This window comes from Symphodus melops, assembly GCF_947650265.1.
Source record: "Symphodus melops genome assembly, chromosome: 15".
Taxonomy (NCBI): Eukaryota; Metazoa; Chordata; class Actinopteri; order Labriformes; family Labridae; genus Symphodus; species Symphodus melops.
The window spans coordinates 22,084,311-22,106,894 of NC_136705.1; the positions used below are offsets into that span (position 1 = coordinate 22,084,311).

General features: G+C 39.8%; 1 protein-coding gene across 1 annotated transcript; it reads left to right on the forward strand.

Annotated features, from left to right (window-relative positions):
* Positions 1 to 785: 785 nt before the first annotated feature.
* Positions 786 to 22,076, forward strand: hcrtr2 (hypocretin (orexin) receptor 2). Its single transcript, XM_079363486.1, has 7 exons — positions 786 to 1,014; positions 10,981 to 11,159; positions 17,073 to 17,316; positions 20,181 to 20,296; positions 20,626 to 20,846; positions 21,093 to 21,214; positions 21,485 to 22,076. The coding sequence occupies exons 1-7, from the start codon at positions 840 to 842 to the stop codon at positions 21,652 to 21,654; spliced, it is 1,227 nt and encodes a 408-aa protein (XP_079219612.1). The 5' UTR covers positions 786 to 839; the 3' UTR covers positions 21,655 to 22,076.
* The last annotated feature ends 508 nt before the right edge of the window (positions 22,077 to 22,584 follow it).

A 22,584-nucleotide genomic window follows, 5' to 3' on the forward strand; every position in this document is an offset into this window, starting at 1 on the left:
ATGAAAAAGGTTTAACTAACCCTTTTGAGATCGATGTAAACCATAAATGTAACAGAGACATTTTATTGTTTTCAGTTTCCCTCTTGTCTTGATTACTCTTACCTGTCTCACTAGTCTACATTCAACTGATTACCACATGTCTATTTAGTCTCTGTGTTTCTTACCCTCTGTGTCGGTTCATTGTGTGTGTCTGTTGGAGTAGTAGCTACCTGTTTTTTTTCTTTTGGATTTGTTGGATTTAGTTTTTGGGTAAGTTTTGTTCTTTTGGCTTTTTGTTTACATAAATCTTTAGTTTTTTCTTCGCTTGGGTCCTCCTCCCTGTTTTTCAACACCCGTGTGTTGTATAGTTTTCTTTGGCTTTTATTTTGTTTATGGCACGTCCCATCTCACGATCAAATTTGGTTTAATTATTGTTGTGCAACAAATAAAACAGAAACACATAATGATGATGTACAAAGTTAAAGAACAAATCCTTTTAATATGGGTTATAAATAAAGAATATAAAATTATAAATATCTGCTGGCTGTTTGGTGACAATTGTACACACATCTCTTGTCTTTGAGTATTTCAAAAGTAGCTCCTGGCTCATTTTGTGTAAGTCAGCTGTGTGTGCGCGCATGTACATGTGCACGCACGCACGTGTGTGCGTGCGTGTGTGTGACCCTGTTGTAGTCGAGCGCTGAGGGCAGAAGAGGAATCAGCGTCACACTGACGGTGCGTGTCCGTGAGGCGCGTTTCTATAACTCTCTATTAAGAGACTGCTCAGCAAGCTGCGGCCACAGACACTCGGGTGGTTTACAGCGGACATAAGCAGCAGTCACATTCACTCCACATTCAGGATGTCTGATATCACCGGGGATGCGGATTGCGAGGAGCAGCACACCACTGTGGATGATGACGATGAACTTCTGAGATACATCTGGCGGGAGTACTTACACCCAAAGCAGTATGAATGGGTTCTCATAGTGGCTTATATTATTGTCTTCTTCGTTTCTCTCATCGGAAATTCTCTTGGTAAGTTGTATTTTATTTTTTGTTCAAGTCTTTCAGCCTCGCAAAAAAGTACAGCGGTAAAACAATTTGAATAACTTATTTCTTCTTACATTATCCTTAAAGGAAATCCAAATTAAACTACACTACTATGCCACAACATTCAAAGTATTCCATACGGCTGTCTACGTGTTTGATGTTTAAATGTCAGATGTGCGTCTGCAAAAGGAGATAAATCAGGGAGGCTGAATTCACAGAGACCGTGTCTCTCTGCAGCTGGAAATGATGTAGGTTGGACCCCCGCTGATGGGCAATATTTGAAGATTCAAATTATATCACTCATTTCACAGTGTGAGTGTGTGTGTGTGTGTGTGTGTGTGTGTGTGTGTGTGTGTGTGTGTGTGTGTGTGTGTGTGTATAGATACCAGTACTGTCATTTTTGACATTTCACCTCAATTTCTTCTCTTCTCCTACATATCATTCTGCCTTACTGTCTGTGTCATTGCTTTTAGTGTCATATAAATGATAAGAAGGAGGTTTTTCAGCATCAAATTGGAGGGGGGCTTTGAATTACCACCGTGATGCTTCTAGAGATGTACAGCTATTTACAAGCATGTGTCAATTTGTAGGCAAACAGATGTAAAATGATTTTTCTTTTTTGTGTAAGTAAAGGAGTTAAAATGAAAATCAGCATGTTCCGTAATGGCAGTTTGATACCTTAAATGAAGAAAAAAAAATATGCCAATAGAATGGCGAAGGAGTTCTCATTAAGAGATTAAGGTTTCAATAACAGGTGCTCTTTGGATACGGGGAAATATCATGCAGCACATAAACACAGGACAGGTGAAACTGGTGTTTTTCTTTGTGTCAATAAGTCATACCCAAAAAAATCATTGGTACACTGTGAAAACAATAAAAAAAAGCTTTGAATCTGCAGGACACCTGCACCAGGTTATGTCATGTTAAATTTAAATGCTGGCTCGCCAGTTTGATACTGCTCAACCCAAGCCCTATGACTTTTACTGTAAATTAGTTTTTCCCCTTTTATTGCTGTCATTTATCACGTCAGACAATTTTCCCTCATGAAAGCCTTTTTATGAAATCATCAATTACAGCACTTTTTGCTCCATGTCAGCAAACCACAGATTGAAGAAAATTGAAAAGGTGTGTGTCGAGGGTCCACCTTTTTCATTATTTCGTGGTCTGCAACCACATGTAGTGCAGTATTGCTACTGATAATGTGAGAAGAATGAGGTGTGCATTTTGGTGTAGTGAATTATTTGTTACATTTAAGATATGTATAGTATATGTAAGTAGTAAGTCCCCACAAAGACAAAAAAAAATTAAATTAGAAGGGCCAGTTAGTGTTGACATGAAATATAGAAAACAACCATTCAATTTATTTTTCTGTCCTGCTCTACAACTCAGTGCAACAAGTCACTAAACCTAATGGACAGAAATTCCCCCCTGAGGCATCAAACAGTGTCATGTGTACTGTGTGACATCAGCAGGAAACGTTTTTTTCATTTGGTCAGACATGAGCGACCTTGTTCTCTCTCTCTCTCTCTCCCTCTCTCTCTCTCTCTCTCTCTCTCTCTCTCTCTCTCTCTCTCTCTCTCTCTCTATATATATATATATATATATATATATGTATATATATATATATACACACATACATATATATACACACACACACTTATATATATATAAACATCAATCAATCAATCTTTATTAGTATAGCATCAATTCATACAAAGTGTTATCTCAAGACACTTCACAAAGAGCAGATTAAGGACCCCCTAGTCTTATTAACATTACACAAGAGGTAAAAAGACCATGCTTATTGTTATGTTACAAAAAGCAGGTAGAAGACCTTACTTGTTGCTATACGGTCAGAAATCCTCGGCAGAACAGCCATCTGCCAATCTGCTCTGGGCTTGGAAATGGGATACAATGAGGTGGGATATATAAGATGCAGGAAGAAAGATAGTTGTGTGTATGTGCGCGTTTGTGGCGGGGGGATTGGTTGTTTGGGCAGGCTATCCTCGCCAACATTCCCGAGGAACCTAAGAGAGCTCAGCAGCTCCCAGAAAAAATAGAGGTTGGTATTTAAAGATAGTGATATAATATGAATGCAGAGAGAGAGAGAGAGAGAGAGAGAGAGAGAGAGAGAGAGAGAGAGAGAGAAGATTTCAAGGTACCAATTCCCCCCTAGTCTAAACATCTAACAGCAGCTATGTTGTCAATTAGATAAAATCAGTTTTATGTTGTAGATTACACACAAAGAAAGAGAAATTTAATAAATTACATCAAATATTTAGCCTATATAAAGGTGATCTAAATATACACATTAACAGCATCACAAATGGTCAATGCATAAAGAGTGTAGAATTTATACCTGATGGTGGCACACAGAAATAGTATGTGTCAGTTTCATAGACTTCAGTTAAACATGAATGAAGTCTCAGTAATGTCACCCATTGGTAACTTAAGGTGACGTTTGAAGCATATTGATGAATATAGTTAATACTGTCTCAATCTAACTGTAACTCAACATAGCACTAGGCAAAGAGCTGATCCTGCAAGTCAGGTCAGCCATGTGCCTTAATACCTCAGATCATGTGGTAGTTGGAGTAATCCCAGGTTAAGTCTGCACAGTGCGCTGTACAGCTTGTTTTGCGAATCTAGTGACAGTTCCCTGATGTGAAACAGAGTATTTCACAAGATGATTTCAAACCTCTAGGTAGCGCTGAGGCCATTTTTATTGACTGCTCCCCAGGGCTGAAGAGCAGTCTCCCCCTGGCAGCCCTGCAGCAATCTTCCCCTTGGAAGGCAATCAAAAGTATTGGCACCTGGGAGGGAGCCTTAGAGCCAGCATGCTGAAAACAACTGATTCAGGCCGAGGCTGAAACCACGTAACCAATCTGTTATGAATAATATCTCCAGTGATGTACACTCTGCTTCTACCTCCATCACCGTTCAAGTAGTCACAGCAAACCAACCAAACAGTACAGAGATCCAGGCTAACTGGCTAGAGTTGTAAACAAGTGTGCACTGTGCGGCCTGCTGCCAAACTTATGTCTGCTATGAGAAGGCGACTGGGGCGATCTGTGGACGTGATGGAGACGCGATTTTGTGAGATAAAAGTTGTTTTACTTGACTGATCAACCTTTAAAATATTATTTTATGGTGGAAAAGTTACACATTTCTCAGCACAATTAATATAGGCAGGACTATAATTTTATATCTGATATTGCACATGTCTCAAATGGACAAATCCTTACTTTCAGGCCGAGTGAGACAACACTTTTTCAAGATTGTAGACAACTTCAGGTTTGTTTGATTCAAGTCTTCGATACAGTATGGCAGCTGTTATGTTATTAAACTTCCCCACCGTGCCTTTGTTTCAAACTCACTCTGATTTAATCTAGCGAGGCGGCTGTGGCTCAGTTTGTGAGGTTGCTCATCTCTCAACCGGAAGGTCGGGGATTTGATTCCCAGCTCCTGCAGCCACATGTCCAATGTGTCCTTGGGCGAGACGTTTAACCCCAAGTCGCTCCTGCTGCTTCACAGGCGGTATATGAATGTACATGAGCATAACAGCCTCTGCCAAAATGTCTTGTGCTAAAGCCCCTTGAGTAGTCAGAAGAAAAAGCTCTCATGTCCATTAAATCTTGACAAATCCATACATCCATACAAGTCGGTCAGGCTTTGTGTGGATGGGTGGGGGGTTGTTTTGTTTCTATATAGTCTGATTGATTAATTTGGCTAAGGAAGGCACAAAGGAAACAGTCTGAAACAAATGGGATTTTAAAATGATCAAAGCTTCTCTTTCTTTGTGAATTGGTGCCCCACACTTTGCGTTTGCTATTGATTTTCACTGCAGCTTTTCCTGCTGTCAACAGCAAGTCAGGAAATTCAATAGAACTAATTGTAAACTAAACATGGAAATGACTTCAGTCAAAAGTAGGCTTTCATAACACCTTTGTGGTTACATATGTTACTTCAATCACTCTTTCCTAAAGGTGATTTCTCACTCATGATACTGTATACTTTTAGCCCCCCACTATACTGCACGTAAAACAGTCGCCAGCAATGAATTATGACTGACAAGCGCTGTGTGGGCAGACACTCATCTCTGCAAATTAGTGCTAACGCATCAGTGAAATGATTATCAAACTTCTAGCCTCTATTAGCCATTAAAGGAGCTGCAGCTTTTGGCACTCCTGTGTTGTCTTTATGGCTCGGCCTCTGAGGATGACTGAGTGAAAATAAGTACATTTTGTATGTATGTATACTTCCTGTATCTAGTTAATTTTAGTGACAAAAGATCAATCTGTTTGGTTGGGTTTAGGAATGAGATAGTCTGGAACAGTAGGGCACTATGACCTCCCGTGTTTTGGCTGGAAAGGTTAAAAACTTTTCTTCTGGCAGTTAATTAACCAGTCTCTGGCGAGCCTGTACCACAAAATTAGCTTGACACTGGTTAATTGGTCATTTGTTTAGTGGGAGGTTGAAGCACGAGTCTATTAAAGATGTTTTTTTAGTGGAACTGTGTCTCAAAAATCTCAGCGTGTCCTCTTGTTAACTTTTCAAATGTTGACAGGGGGCAACCAAAACACTTTCAATACTTCAGGCTAATTTGCAACTGTTGCTGTTTTGTGAGGACAAGTGTACTTTATGTCTGTGTCAAATGTTGAGTATGTCGAGGTTCAAACTTAATTCCATCCATTCGACTTTAAATATATAATGTATATAGAGGGTCAATGAATGCTTATGTTCCTGAAGTAATTGTAATTGTACATAACTGTAATTGTGGAAGTCTCACAGGCCTCGTCACATGTTCAAGTCTCTGTGGTGGATAATAATAATCATAAACATTATTTATAGTGTAACTCTCCCAACAAGGCTTTACAGGATAAAACAGAATAATCAGAAACAGTAAAACAAAAACACAGTAATAAAACGTGGTAATAAGAAAACAATAACATCAGATGGAGTGGAAGATAAAAATAAAGGATCAGAGGAAGGCTAGACTATAACAGTGTGTTTTAAGACGAGACTTGAAATAGTCTTTGCCATTACTGATCTCCTCTGGGAGGTTGTTCCACAGTATTGGGGCCCCGGTGATAAACACTCTGTCACTTCTGTTCATTTAATCGGGACACTGGAACCACCAGGAGAGCAGCATTTAAGGACCTCAAAGCCTGTGACGGTTCAAAGGTCAGAAATATAGCTTGGGGCCAAATCGATCTGGGCTTTAAAAGTGTTAAGTAACATTTTAAAAATCTCTACTACTACTCTATAACTGACTGGCAGCCAGTGCAAGGATGCAAGGAAGCATTTTGTACTGTAGAGAGGAGGGAGATGTTTTTCTGCAGACAGAGAAGTTGGAGTTGCAATAATATAAACTTGATGAAATAAAAGCATGACTTATCGTTTTACAGGTTTGTGGTTTACAGAAATGACTTATTTATAGTAAAGTTTTCAAGAAGTATGACTGTATGACAGACTTGATGTGGCTGTTAAAAATGACATTTTGATCCAAAATTAAAGACTTCCTACACTGAAAAAGACGGTATGGACCTAGTCTGTGATGTGAGCGTTAGCGGAGTCTGTTCCTTCAAATATTTCAGTCTTTTTTGAGCTTCAGCTGAAGGCAAGTGAAGGCAATGGTGCTAGAGACTGTGGACTCAACATTTAACTTTGCACACAGCCATGTACACTACCAGACAAGCACTGGTATTAGAGCAACACAAAAGCCCAAACACCATCATCTTATTTTTGTAATTTATTTAGTTACTTTTTATTTTATTTTCCCATTAACGTACGTTTTGGACCCAGGGGGTCCCGGCCCCCGCTTACGACACCACTGGTATACAGTATGTACTGTTAAGTGTACAGTATGGCTGCTCTTTCTTAACGTAATTTGTGTTTCTAGTGTACTGTACCTCCCCAAAGACAACAATTTAAAATTAGATTATGAACACTGTCCCTGTAACATTACACTGTAGAAACAGGATCAATCATTTCCAAGGCATAGCTTTCAGTATGGAGGACAAAAGCAACCATTCAATACTCTGTTGAACTGCAGTATGGACTTATCATCTCTTTATGAAACATGTTTACACCACCAGACAACCGCAGAAAAACAAGATATTGTGATAAAGGGCACTTATACAGCACTCTTATTCTACATGTGGGATGTTTAAATATTAAGTCGAACTCATCCCATTACACCATCACCAGCATGGAAGCCTATTAAAGGCTGGAAATGTTACTGAAAATGTGTTCTCGTTTAGATATTTAGCCTCAGGTCATGTTAGTTGTTCGTTTCAACGAAACAATGAAAGGCACTGAAAAGCCAAGGTACACGTTTTGAAAAGGTTTTTATAAATCAGCACAGCATCAACAGCAAGCAGCTGTACATTAACATTTTTTTTAATTAAAATTTAAGCCATGAGAAGCCTTTATGTTAAAGGTCCCTTATTCAGCTCTTTCATGTGTTTTTCATGTGTCTTGTGCATGTTTAGGCACATCTATGTACAAAAATTCAAAGTCTGCAGAAAATGGCTTCTCTTTCCTCTTCCTGTTAGCTGTAGCAATAGCCACTGGAAATGTTCGGTCCCTAGCCCCCCTCGTTGATGATGTGACTGATCCAAGCCCGCTGGCTTGTTGTAACAAGCACAAGCTTTTTTTCCTCTTTGTGGGGGATTCTGAGAGTTACAAACAGGCATGGAGCGGCAGTACACGAAAAGAGACCCTTTTTTTAAACATTAGCGATCGTGAAATATAACCCCCAAATTGAACCCCAAAAAGGCATAAAATGGGACCTTTAATACATTTACAAGAGAGGTGTAGTAATAGTGGACCTTACTGCTCCCTCTCTCTGTGTCTCTCTCTCGTTCTCTGAAGCTCATGTGATTTTGCTGTCTACTGCTGCGTCTAATTTCTCTGCAGGAGTCAAGAGGGATTTTTTTTTTAAACGCAAGTTTTGCTCTGCTGAATGCAGAGTCTTATTATGTAGAGACTCTGGTTGTACGGAGCCTGCACAGGGCAGGTCTGTCTCTCTCTCTCTCTTTCCCACGCATGCAGGTTAAAGTTTCAAGCTTATAATCATACTGCCAAAAAAAAGAAACAACAACACAAGAAAGCTCCGGTCTGTCTCATCCTTATATTTAGAATTGCAAAGTGAATGTATGCTACTTTGCATCTTTGCTGCATGGATATGAATTCAGCCACCCTTCATGGATTTTTTTGTATTCACTGTATTTAATGTGTGCATGTTTAAGATAAGACATTTTCTTTACTGTCTGCCTTCTTGTGATGGCGCCTGAGAGCAAGAGTTCCTTTTCTGTGCCTGCAACGTAACCACTGTCATTTCTTAGTCTATAATTTCCTGGAAGACTTACCACTCATCTGTTGAGTCTCAATTCAGCAGTAGTTGAAAGTCACATGGGTCAAAAGTTAAGCTCTGTGAGGTCTGCCTTCAAGAACAAACAAGAAACAACTTTTTAAATATTTGAGTGGAGGTCAGATCGATTTATTTCTGATGATCTTTGTAAGGAGGCTTAAGACCCCTTAGCTCCAGCCTTTTGCCTATGGTTGGCTTTAACTGACTTTCTCAGTGAGCTTCAAAGGTCTGTTTCAGAAACCAGTGGGGGACTTTACTGAGACTCAATGATTATACAGTATATGAAGAACATCCAGACTCATTTGTTCAAATCAATTTGTGAAAGACATTAACAATGTTACTCTTTATTTTTCACTAACTTAAAATCTTTATTGCAGATCGAGACAACAAAGCTGAACAAAACCAGAAAAATGATAATTAAAAAACATAATTAAAAAATTAACATATGCATATAAATACATACATTCATAATTAAAGTCAACAGGTTCTATACATCTCCAACAAATTCAAATGGTGAAAATAAATGTTGAATGGGAAATGACCTAGAATACTTTACATGAATGTGTGTTTATCGTATCCACTGCGCTGCTCAGATATGCACAAAGGGATCGTTTCATACGTCTGCATCCTGTCTTTGATGTTGAGCGTATCTGCAGTGGCAGACTTTTCCCCACGTTAAAATAATCCACTTCATTCATTTTGAAACACTGAAACAGCCTTGCAGGGTTTAAACAGTTGGCGATATAAGAAACTGTGATAACAGTCATTAAACAGCAGTCCTAAATATTTAGAGAAGCAACCCGAGACACTGTAAAAGCTCAAATCCATTTTTAAAAGATCCCCCCCCCCAGCCAAATAAAATTTGCCCTGATTGCAATTTACCTAAAATTCAAATATTCATCAAAATATGTTTCCCTAAGGTCTGATGATATAGTAAGGTCATATTATTCTGTAGACATCTTACTGTATATTTAACAAGATTTAATGGAAAGGTATGTTGTGCAACCCACTTGGAAACACTTTACTTTCAGCTGCGATGATGAAGCCCTTTTTGTATTTTTTCCCACAAAGTCTTTGAAGGCAGAAAATGCTGGTTGTGCTCCTTTCAGAAGCAAATTTTTTTTTTTAATTTTAATTTAATTTACACTTTATTAATCCCACGAGGGGAAATTCAGTTTTTTACACTCTGTCTAACACACACATAGGCCGAGATACACACTCATGCACAAACAGGGTTCTAGTGACATGCATTAATGGAGAGGTCTCAGAGTGAGGGGGCTGCCCACAGCGAGCGCTCCAGAGCAGTTTTTGGGGTTCGGTGCCTTGCTCAGGGGCACCTCGGCAGTGCTCAGGAAATGGACTGGCACCTCTCCAGTTACCAGACCAGTTTCCGGACTTGGTCCGTGCCGGGACTTGAACCGGCGACCCTCCGGTTCCCAACCCAAGTCCCTACAGACTGAGCTACTGCCGCCCCAAGGCTGAGTGTAAGTGCCTATAGATGCAATGTCCCTGTTGTACAAAAGATTATAGATCTGCTCATTGTTATTATGTGCAGGAACTGAAAGCATACAAAAGAGGTGGTATTTAACTCACCTTAAGAGGTCTAAAAGGCACTGAAAGAAGCTTTTAAACTAGATAAGAAGAAGGAACAGTGCATAAAAAGTTCTCTGCCTGTTTCTATCACTGAAAAAGAACATAATTAGTTTTGAAGGTTGATTCCATTGCATAACATATGGGTTCAATTGTACTTGCGAAGTCTCTTTAATCCTTCAATAATTCACTTTCTAACCAAAAGTCTTCTTGAAGGCCTGCGAGCTACTCCTCAAATTTCTGCATGTTAAATGAAACCGTGAGGAATGAAGAGGTTGGATCCTCGACACCAAACACAAATGATTATGCTGTTGCAATTAAAATGTCAAACAAATACAAATGAGACTGGTCTGACTGAACTACTACTTATAAAACAAACATGGATGGATGGATGGATGGATGGATGGATGGATGGATGGATGGATGGATGGATGGATGGATGGATGGATAGATAGATAGATAGATAGATAGATAGATAGATAGATAGATAGATAGATAGATAGATAGATAGATAGATAGATAGATAGATAGATAGATAGATAGATAGATAGATAGATAGATGTGAAGTATGTGAAGTAGAAGTTTGTTTACATCATGTTTACATGGACGGTGGTGTCTTTAGATCCTGCTCATTCTTTGTCCATTCATGCACAATGTGAAGCAATGATGTGTGCTAACATTAGCCTGCGGACACAACAATGCTGGAGCAAAGAACAATTTTAACTCCTTCATGCGAATGTGAGTAGAGAGTGGTTAGAGGTGTGTATCGCTGGAGGAGGGCGGAGGCTTCAGAACAGTGGAGGTGTCAACAAACGGCAGTTTGATTAGGTTTCATGCTGGTGAACAAAGGCGACATCTACTGGATCAAAAAGTTCAGACATAGATGAATAATATATTTTTAATGTAAATAATACATTGAACCAGTGTCATCACAATTGTCAATTTATTTAGTCTTTGGGCACTTATTGCTTGTGCCTCTTTTTCAGTTTGTTTTGCAGTGTGGAAAAACCGTCACATGCGCACCGTCACCAACTACTTCATAGTGAATCTCTCCTTTGCTGACGTGCTGGTCACCATCATCTGCCTGCCTGCGAGTCTCGTGGTGGACATCACAGAGACGTGGTTCTTTGGAAATACTCTCTGTAAAGTCGTGCCTTATCTGCAGGTAAGAGATCAACTTCTTCACATATCTGTTTCTCAAACAGGGTATCAGAAATTATGACTTTATTCCATTTAGACTTGAAAATCCTTGTGAGCAGAGCCCTCATTTACGATGACAACATGCAGACAGAAAGAATCAAATGCAAAATAAACGAATGAACAAAAATGTAACGTGAACATTTAAAACATTTTACTTTAATATTCAGTAAAATAGGAGCAAACGGAGGTTAAAATCTAAACAAATATGCTTCTAAAATAACCATAAGAAACCAGAGCATTGATTTTTAAAGTGCCAAAGGAACATCGTCTGAGCTCAGAATGAACTCAAGGAATCTGAAGTGTAAGACAGCTATTAGACCGAGTGTACGGTGCTCCAGAGGACACGAGGGACATGGCAAATTAACAAGTAGGTATGCACCTGTCATCTTTCAGGAAGAGAAGACCTTCCAACCTCAGCAGTTTATGACTAGGAACCTAAACCTGTTTCTATAATTCCTACACTTTTCTGTATTCATGGGGGTATAAAAATACTTATCATCCCAATAAAGATTCACAGTGGGAGACCTTTGATGTCAACCAAATGGGATTTGATGCCTTATGGGCAGAACTTCTTTCCACATTGAACTTTTCCCTGATGTGCAAACACATCTGCTGAAAGAAATTCAAACATTTTTTTGTCATGCTGTCGGCCACCTTGATGTATTAAACCAGCATCCTGCACTATACTGCACAATCCTATAAAGTAAACATCCTACCGTATATGAAAGTTAATTTAGGTTCAACTAAAGGAAAACATTGGTATTCCTAACAAAGACAAATCAGCAGGGGTTCTTCTGCTTTCATGGCTGCTACTGTAGTTTAGCACAAACATCAAACCTCTGGCTCTGCATTAGACATGTATTTGAAGGCTTTCATGGTAACACTCACCCTGCTTCCTGCTGCTTTTCGCTTTCACTACGACTGCCACAGCATGTGCAATGCAACCTCCTGCTGCAAAATCCTGGAGGATCTTTTTACTCCCAAACCAATTCCTAATTGGACATTACCTCAGTTCTCCCTGTGTGTCATGTCACATACTGCTAGGTTTTACATTCTGCAGTGTTGTGGGGCTGTGGAGCCGCAGGAAGGTCATTTCCAAGAGTACAAGTAAAGCAGGAGTTGTAACTGTCTCCATGTTTCTCTGAATTGCGGTACGACATGATTAATTCCTGAAAGACATTTTGAGACGGTTGAGGAAAAATAGTCGTGAATTAATGTTGAGTTAATAGAAATGAAGATTTAAGCCCTTGGTTTGTAGTAGTAGTTAATTAGTTGTTGCTGCACACGAGAGAACACATTCACAGGCAGCTGAGTGACAGCTTCATGCTGCCTTGCAGAATGTATATTTAAGTCCTTTAATACACTGAAGCAGCTTGATGTTATCTTTTAAATAATCTATGTCACAACTTGTTTTCTGTGTACTCACGAAGCTCATCAAATCTCTGAAATCCTCTTGGACGAGCATCTCAAACAATCAATAATTCAAGTTCTTACCAAAATTGTTCTTGCCGTGAAGATTAATGAGGCGACCCCTGCGAGCTAGTTGAGGCAGACATCTGGTGCTGCACTGATGTCTCTCCCTCCGCTCTTTGTTTTGGGCAGCTCTGACCAGCATCAGTATTACAACCTGTCTCAGCTGCGACTGGGAGGGTATAAGATACGATCTCTTTACTGCTCAAATTTTTGCATGTTAAATAAAACTGTGATGAACGAAGAAGTTGGATTCTAGACACTAAACACAAATTACAAATATTTCTAACAAATGCAAATGTTACTCATCTGACTGAACTCCTGACTGAATATGTGGATATATATCAGACAAACATAAAACGTACTACAGAGTGCATTGGCCCTCTTTGAAAATACTTCTTATACTATTACTAGCCCTAATTGATGCTTCATGCTGAATTACCAGTATCACTAATAAACCAATACACTGTGTAGTAAAGCATCACTCTCTGCCATTTTGTAAATATATCACCTATATCGAGTCCCAAAATACATTTTGCCTCAGTTTCCAGCAGCTGATGACGCTGTTGATATTTGATCCCAGGATTGTTATGATAAAGCTACATTAATTCATTGAGCTGTAGGGTACAGTATGTATGCACTTTTATTGGCTTGTTCTATTTTTAACTTGATTGGTTGAAACACACTGCCTTCAGTGTTTTTTCATCACTCAGTTTCACTCATTATTAGTATGATTTCATTCTTCCACTGGGAGAGACATGGTCCCTGTGGAGCCTGCAGGACTTTTTGTCCCTCTGTTATTAGCCAGGCTACGCAGCTGGCCATGCTGAAAATGTGTCGACGAACCAGGTCCCTAAATGAAGAACATGCCACTTATTTCGAAAGAGTTCACTGTGTCTGTGGCAAGGGTGTCCCTCTCCCAAGGGCCTCTGCTCCACCTTTCCTTTTTCTCATGGTGATAATGCTGTCAAGGTAGTGACATACACTATCATTTTGGACACAACTGCATCTCGCTGTGCAAAAGAAACCAATCAATGACATTGACTGCTCACGGTAGGCCATGCCCCCTGGAAATGTCCCGATACTGCACAACGCTGCAGTTGTTAGCGCTCACAATGCCTCACAGCAAGACGGAGGAGACAAATCCTGTTGCACCTTTCTGTGTGGAGTTTGCATGTATGGGTTCCCCTCTCACAGTTAACTGGTGACCTGCATTGCCCGTATAGGTTTAAGAGTGAGTGTGAAAGGTTATTTGTCACCATAAGTAAGCTCTGTGATCAACTGGAGACGAGTCCAGGGTGCACATCGCAACTCACCCTATGACAGCTGAGATAAACTCCAGCCCCTCCCACCCCTGAACGGCATGAGCCGTATTGATATTTAAATACATGGATGGTCCAATGACAATGACTTGACATTTAAATGTCATCCAATGCTAACAGTAAAAGCAATACGTCCACTATATGTTCCCAAAAAACCTACATTCACACATGTCTAGTTTGTTGAAATGGTATACCTACTGTCCTTTTCAAAGGAAATGTCATCCCGCAATCCTCACAGAGCTGCACATCGTCACACAGGTAGAAATGACAGTAACAGGGTCTTTGGTTGTTGAACCAAAAAGCACAACTCCAGAGACAGCCAATACAGTAAGGAATCTTTACTTTAGAAAATCAAGAATAGCCTATAAAAAGTCACAATGTCAAAATATGACAGGTGAAGTGAAGACCATGATATGGCTATATTAAAACCCCTGTAAAGCCAACACATGAGCACAGAAACACAGCCATGAGCTGCTTGAAGTTGACTTCAAACATAAGCGAGAGCTGATAAGGGAATGGAGATCAGGTGAGTCGGGAAGATAAAGAGGTGATTGGATTCTACTGACAGGTTGGCACGCTGTCTGAAATGACATAATATGCAAATGCAGAACACAAGCAAACTGAATAAATAATAAAACCTAAAATCAGAACATAAATTATTAAGCTGCAGCTGGAGGAAAGAAGCTGGAGTTCCTCAGCCTGTCAGTCCAGGTAGAAATGGTGCGAGACCTGTTGTAAGATTGCAGGCGGACAAACAGACTGGATACGATGTGTCCTCGCCTATTTAGATGCTTTGTGAATCATCATTTTTGTCTCTTGGCCTTGTTTTAGACCGTGGACATAGTAGGAAACCGGGGAGAGAGAACAGGCAACGACTCACAGGAAAGGCGCGGTCCAACTGCATGCAGTGATGTTAATGATGATTGTCATACAGTCATATTTAATTTAACATTGTGAAATGACAAGATTTGCCCAGCATTTATTAAAACCGGAAACCTGAAATAAACTGGTACAACATGATTACAGTCTTGAAGCCTCCCACCCTGAGTTTATGTTTGTCGCCTAGTTTTCTGTTAAAGTCAAATGTTATTTGCAAGATTCACCCATGTGGATCTATTGGACAACAATGGCCGAATGAATCATCTCTACGCAGACACTGCTATGTCATCAATTCCTTGTTGGTTTTGTGCTTTCTTTCGGATGTGTAGGCTCTGAAATATATGGAGACATGGGCCGCTGATCCCTCCGCAAATAAGGACAAGATATGACAACAGACGGGCTGCTCCAACTGTCTTGACTTATCACATCTAGAATGACTTCTCAGGGCTTCCAGTGTATTTTGTTCACAAGCTGCTCTTGTTTGTATGTTTGCAAAGCATTCAGTCATTGCCGTCACTACCCAGGATCCATCCATACTTCTAGGATATCATGCCAAGCTTAATATATCTGCTTTTAAAAAATGAGTCAGAAAAGGGTTATGTGTGATACCACTGTCATCTTTAAGATCATTATTTCAAAGGGATGGAGCCCACTGTGTGTATTTATCACAGGAAATTAAACTCCCAGAAAAAACAAAATGCATCTCCTCCGTGAAATCAGCACGCCACACTCGTGTGCACCAAAAGGACTCATTGAAATTCCTGCCGTAAATCGTCGACAGCATGCCGACATCAGATGAGAGCATCTCCGACACAGGATGTCTCTCATGCACCATCTTGCCACATCTAACTCTTTCACAGGAACATAATTGAAAACTCTCCTCACCTCATCTAGTCTATAAGCCTTCAGTGTATATAGATGGGGATAAGAAGAGTCTGTGCCTTGAAGGGAGACGAGGAAGAAGGTGAAGATGATTGTCCTTGAAATACTGCACTAAGTGGACCTCGCAGTTTAGACAAAGACTCGCTCTCAAATCCTGGTCGATAATGGTTTGAATACTTGTATTGATTGTGAATGGCTTAGAGTAACGGAACTACGATAGGGTACATCTCAGCAGAGTATCAGTCCTGAGCAGTGAAAGCAGCCTATGTAATTTATTGAATTTGCATGATTTTTACACTGATTAGAAAATAATTAGAAACTCCATGAAAAAACTGTTGGTGCTTCATTTGTCATGACATTGCGTAACCCTGATGAAGGTCAACGCATTTTTCTGCAAAACTGATAAAGGGTGTTTTGCAATTGCGCGTTTTGGATCTTAAAAAGCTTTTGTCTGTAGGCTCTAATGGAAACCATTGGAAAGCCAATTATTTTTATAATTAAAAAAATTCAATACATATTCAAAGCTAGTTGCTTAATTCTCAAAGTAAAACAGGCAGCCCCAACCTACCTGAAGGACCAGGCATTTCAATCTGCCCCTCCTTGGCTGTGGAATTCCCTTTCAGACCACCTGAGGGCGCCACATCCTGTTGACAGTTTTATTGAATTACGAGACTTTGCTTTAAAGCTTTTACTTAATTCATACCTTTTTTTTGCTGATTAAAAAAAAAATTTATTGGTGAAATAAACATGACCAGGTAAAAGTGTCAAAAAGACAAAAAAGAGAGAGTGAGAGGAAGACAGACAATAATGGTTACAGTAAAGTTATATATGGATCGGGATGGACAGGGCTCGTATTCAGAGATAATATCGGGAGATATGCATGGGACAGAAGAGAGAGGAAAAATGTTTAGGAAGTAATAATTAAGAGATAATTATTGTAATAAATGAATTGATGTTTTAATTTAGTATAATTTAGAAAAATGACACATTCATTATAGTGTGTTAAAAAAAGGCCATACAGTAAGTGTGTAGTAAATCTCAACAACAATTAGGCCCATGTCCACACAGCATTTTTTTCTGAGCTCCAGCACCTTTTTTCAATTGTTCTCAAGAAGAAAGCGTTCGCAGCAGAAACCGGTCACCTGGAGACAAAGCACAGTCCTCGGCGTGCCGCCATTTTGTGGTCACTCTTAATTATTCATTTTAATTCAATTCCTCTCCAGGAAGCTGCTGTTGAGGACACTGGTGCTCTTTTTCAAATGTAGGATACTCCCTGTATTTTTGCCCCCCCTTGTGTAACTGTTGTTTATTGTCTCTTTCCGCAGACAATATCAGTTTCTGTATCAGTCCTGACACTGAGCTGCATCGCCCAAGACCGCTGGTATGCTATCTGCCACCCGCTGATGTTCAAGAGCACCGCCAAGAGGGCTCGCAAGAGTATCGTCGTCATCTGGGGGGTGTCGTGCATCATCATGATCCCTCAGGCTGTTGTGATGGAGTGCAGCAGCCTTCTGCCAGAACTAACAAACAAGACCAGTCTGTTCACAGTGTGTGATGAACACTGGGGAGGTTAGTTAAAAAAAAACAAATTACACTTCAAACACAAGAAATATAACGCAGAGTCTCTCACTTACTGCCAGCTGCTCGACTCTGAGTTACATATTCTGTCAAAGGGAAACCAATATCAGGACAACATTATTTCTTTAAAATCAATGTCATGTCTGTCACAACTTTCCTGACATTATTATTCAGGTTGAAGTAAACATAAGACATCGAACAGTCTTCACAAAGGAAACTAGTCCCCTCATTGTCCCAAAATCACAGAGCAGTAGAGGCATGAGCTGAATGTTAAATGTGGCATGTCAGGGGTTAAATGTGAAGAAAATGTGCATTTAAAGCAACAACAGACGTATGTGCAAGTTAAAAACATGAGAAAGCAAAGCCTAAATAAAATACATTGTGCAACCAAAAAATGTAATCTCATATGAGATGGTACTGATTTAGAAGGAGTTTTTCCAATTAAAGTTTAATGAACATGTGTGAAAGTATAAGACAGATTGCAAATGGTATGAAAACCTTAATAAATAAGTCAATTTCTACATGGCTATTGATACTAAATGTAATATTGCACATTCACAGCCACACATGTATGGAGGCCTTTAAGTGACTAGTGAGCAGCTTTATTTTTGCACGTCTTTTTTTTTTTTTTTTTTTTTTTTTTGCGGAAAAAGCTGCTGACTCTGTCGTTAAACTAAGTAAGATGTCAAAAGTGATAATGCACATTATACTCAGACATTTCAGAACAGTCACATATTTTTTTTCTTATTGTTGTTGCCCTTTTTCTTTTCCTTGTGAAAAAATGTCTTTTTTTACTTTTAAAGTACGAAATAAACAATTGATCACAAAAAAGAACAGTCACATTAAAATGGTTGCTAAGTTCCATTAGTATGATGGATTGAGACGACATCTACATGCAGACATTTCTAAGCAGAAGCACTGCTTTCAGAGGATGTTCTTTGTCCTGTCTATCAATGATGTGTAATGACAAGTATAACCTTTCAAAGTCAATCTTCCATCGATTAATTTTTTCACTTTTTTGAGAGAAGACTGGCCGTCTAAATGTGTTTTTCAGACAGATTAACTAAATTGTTGTTCCGAAAATAAATGCCTGCCAGGCATCAAATCACAGCGAAGTCAACATCAATCAAATCAAGTGTGTTTGATTCCTTTTATTGTTTGATTGTCCTGATTGAGTCTGCAAACTGATTGCAGCTGCAGAAAATTGCATCCCCTCTCTTCTCTGACCACGTAAATATTACATATGAAACTCAGTGTCAAACCAAAGATGTACACTCAAGTGTGCAGAGGTGTGGGTTAGGATTATGTGACGTGATTCCAGAGTGTCTGAAAAGAAACTTTAGAGCTGGATATGTTTGAAGAACTGATTTCCTGCATCCTTTCAGCTGGGAAGATTTTTACATATGAAATTATAACTTTAGAGCTCAAAACAGCCCAAAGTTTGCACTGAGAAACATTCTCACTGCAGGGTCTGTGTAGAGAAAGTGTGAGGTTTGAACGTTTGGTGCATCCTGAATCCTGCCTCTTGTATCACCCACACATTACCTGAAAAGAGTTGACGGGTGATCTACGTTACCTTTGTGCCTTAGAGGTCCAGCCAAGCTCTTATTTGTTATCTAGAATCTTTCCTTCTTTTAATTGAAGATGCAATTCCTGTTTAGCTACATCCTGCTAGACTCTCTGCTAGATGGCCTTGAATAATATCAACCGAAACTTGTGCACAGCGAAGAGGGAAAACTTCGTAAATGTACAAAGTGTCAACAGGTGTCCAATTAATTTAGCAGACGCTTTTATCCACACATCGTTGGATCTTTCTTTGTAAGACAGCTCATCTGTGTCAACCTGCTGCACGCCTGGGACCCAGTTAATATCGCTAACGAGTGCTGTGCTGGCTTACAGAACATTGTAAACATCAGCATGTCTTCAAAGCATCAGTTAAAGCATTAAAACTTTCCCTTGAGGGATGGAAAACAGCATTTGTTGTCATAGTTTCAACCATTACTAGAGCTACAGCCAGCTCAGAGAGCAGAGCCCTCCCCGCCCCTCCTGTCTCTCACTGAGGTTTACATTTCTCTAGAGTTTATCCCGTTTATCCAGATCAACATGCAGGAAACAAATGAGAACCTCAGCAGCCTATTTATAGCCATCTTCCTCATACTGGTACACATACTATTATTATTCTGTCATTCTTTGACCTCTTTGACATTTAAGGTCAAAGGGGCCTCTAATTGAATAATTAAATGGGCTGTGGCTCAGTGGTGTCGTCTCTGAGCCAGCAGGTTGTGCAACATGTTCGATGTGTCCTTGGGCAAGACACTTAACCCTGAATTGCGCCTGCAGCGTCATCAGCAGCATATAAATGTGTATGAATGAGATTAATCCCTACTACAAGATGGTCGCTCTGGGTTTGTGCGTTTATTTTTTTCATCCCCATACCTGAATTTTTCCCCCTTAAAAATCTGTTCTTTAAAAAACTTTCACAATAGTTTAAATTGAACTCTTGTCTTCAGTCTCTGTTAGTTTGTGATGTCCCCACTGCTGCAGGATTTTCAAGACACATGAGCATAAAAGATTTCAAAGAGATCCAAACAGATCAAGTCTCGGCTTCAGTTGATGGGAGCTTTAAGCGATGGTTGTTTGTTGTGATGAAACTCACCTTCCTCTGCTTGCAATAAGTCCGCTTATTCCCGTGTTGATTCAAAGTACTTGGTATTTTGAGTGACTGTGTTAACTGTGCATGAGAAATGAAAAGGTAATAGGCACAGGAAAATAAACTGAGATCCTGTGTGTTTGCCAACTATCTGTAGAATTATGAATCAATTTCTAATAATTTTTTGTTTTAATTTTTTCAACAGCGGACATCTACCCGAAGGTGTATCACACCTGTTTCTTCATCGTCACATATTTTGCTCCATTATGTCTCATGATCCTGGCGTACATCCAGATCTGTCACAAGCTGTGGTTTCAGCAGGTGTGTTTTCACCACTTCATTGTTTAAAGACCTATTTATCAAAGTGATATACTTGCTTAAGCATTGCTCAAAGAAGCCTTTGAAGGTTTTACATGAAAGAGTAGACTCTGTCTAATAGGATGCGTTGCACGCTGAGTTTGCCCTGTCTTCTGCAAGCAAACGTTTAGCCAAAGTATTTTTTATCATATTCTGTTTTGAATAGCGATGGTTAATTCGATGGTTAAAAGCTTATCATGGATTCAGGTTTCGACTGGCTGTCAATAGTACATGTTGTTCTTGTCCTTCAAAAAGTTTTCAGCTCCTGATGTATGCACATATTTCATCAACAGATTCCTGGAAGCACATCAGTGCTGCAGAGGAAGTGGAGGTCGATGCAGTGCTCCACCTCCACTTCAGCGCAGGGAGAGCCTGTGAGGGTCCGCACCAGCACGGTCTGTGCTGAGATCAAACAGGTCCGAGCACGGCGCAAGACCGCCAGCATGCTCATGGCAGTGCTCTTTGTTTTCGCCCTGTGCTACCTGCCGATCAGCGTGCTCAATCTCATGAAAAGGTAATTATCCGCGGAGCTGTGCAGCAGCCAGAGAGACATGCTGTGATGAATCACTGTTGGGTTTTCTTTTATTATAAGTAGCTCACCTTGGTGTCTCCTTCTTGTAATGACGGATTCAGTACATTTAAAGCACTGACCTGTTCCTCCTTACTCCCAACCTGTACTGAAACCAATCGGATTTCTGTGTAAGGAAAGTGAATAATGAATGAACCTTTAACTAATACCATGTCTTTTCTCAACCTGCAGGGTCTTTGGGACATTCAAAAAAATAAATGACAGAGAGAAAGTGTACGCATGGTTCACTTTCTCACACTGGCTCATATACGCCAACAGTGCAGCAAATCCTATCATCTACAACTTTCTCAGCGGTGAGTTTGTAATACTCCCCGGAGCAGTTGTTAAGGTTTACTACTGACCTCTAGTGGACGAAGGAGAAACAGCAACACCTTTTTTCTGCTTTTAATTTCCTCATCTGCTAATGAAGTGTGAATTATTTTACTGGTGGCATCAGTAAACACCTTCTTAAGGCAAAGTGTAGTATGCATGGCAACAATAAAGACTGAGGTAAAAAGTACTGATGTGAAAAAGAGTTGAAACTGTAGTGTATAAATTCGATTTTTCCCTCTGTTTTCCCACAGGTAAGTTCCGCAAGGAGTTCAAAGCAGCTTTTTCCTGCCATTGCTGCAGCAAAAGCCCAAATCAGACAAAAAAGATAAAAACCAGAGCGAGCACCGAGAGCCGGAAATCCCTGTCTACTCAAGTAAACAACATGGACAATGTGTCACGCATATCTGATCAGATGGTGTAGTATCCGAATCTGGGTGCTCAATTTATGGACTCATTGTAAAGTCAGAGAAGTCAAGGAGTCTAGATCGGATCCTTTGAAAGAAAATAACCTCTCATTTCTTAGGTTTTCAGATTAGCTTCAAAAGGAAACTGAAATAAATGAAGCGCTTTTAAAAACTGGACCTCTGTTCTCTGAGGTCGTTTTCACCTTTTAAATCACGGACACAGGAAACCACTAAACCTCTTGTATATTACAGAAAATATATATTTACTATGAAAAGAACAACATTTGAATGTTAAGTCTTTGATTACTTGTTTCTATTTTATGATGTGCAGTTCAGTGAAATGGTTTGCACATGATGTAATGTATTGGTAATGTGCTATTTTTGAACATTTAACTTTATCTTTGGTGCAGAAGCCTGAGCCTGTATTGCAGAATTTGATTGAAAGGTCACATATCATGCAAAATGCACTTTACATGTGTTCCTAATCTATCTACAAACCCTGCAGTTATGAGAAAAGTCCTCCCTGTCTTCTTCCTGCTCCACTTTTTAGAAAATGTGTGCTCAAACAGACCCCAGGTGGGTGATTCATCTGCCTTCTCACTGCAAACAATCGGGCCGTAAGCAAGACAGCCCGAGACACCCAGACCCTTCCAGAGATGGGCGTGGTCAGACACAACTCATTTACATATTTATAGCAACAGAAACAGCCTGTTCTGTTCGGGGCTGAAGTAGAGGAGTTTATGGACATGGTCACATACCGGATCAGACTGGATTTAGAACAAGGAACTTCACACATGTATTTTGGGAGCTGGCCTATTTATGTGATGTCTATTTTTCATTCTGTTGTAACTACAGGACAGAGTCCAAGATAAAATTCACTTTAGGGACAATACAGTACACCGTATCTTGATCTTGAGCTCTGAGACTTATTTAAAGCTAAAAAAGGG

Bases quoted from the DNA above. Each gene is read 5' to 3' on its own strand.
- hcrtr2 (XM_079363486.1), top strand. From the start codon at position 840: ATGTCTGATATCACCGGGGATGCGGATTGCGAGGAGCAGCACACCACT. The intron at 1,015-10,980 runs GTAAGTTGTATT...CCTCTTTTTCAG, and splicing joins TCTCATCGGAAATTCTCTTG to TTTGTTTTGCAGTGTGGAAA. The intron at 20,847-21,092 runs GTAATTATCCGC...CTCAACCTGCAG, and splicing joins GTGCTCAATCTCATGAAAAG to GGTCTTTGGGACATTCAAAA.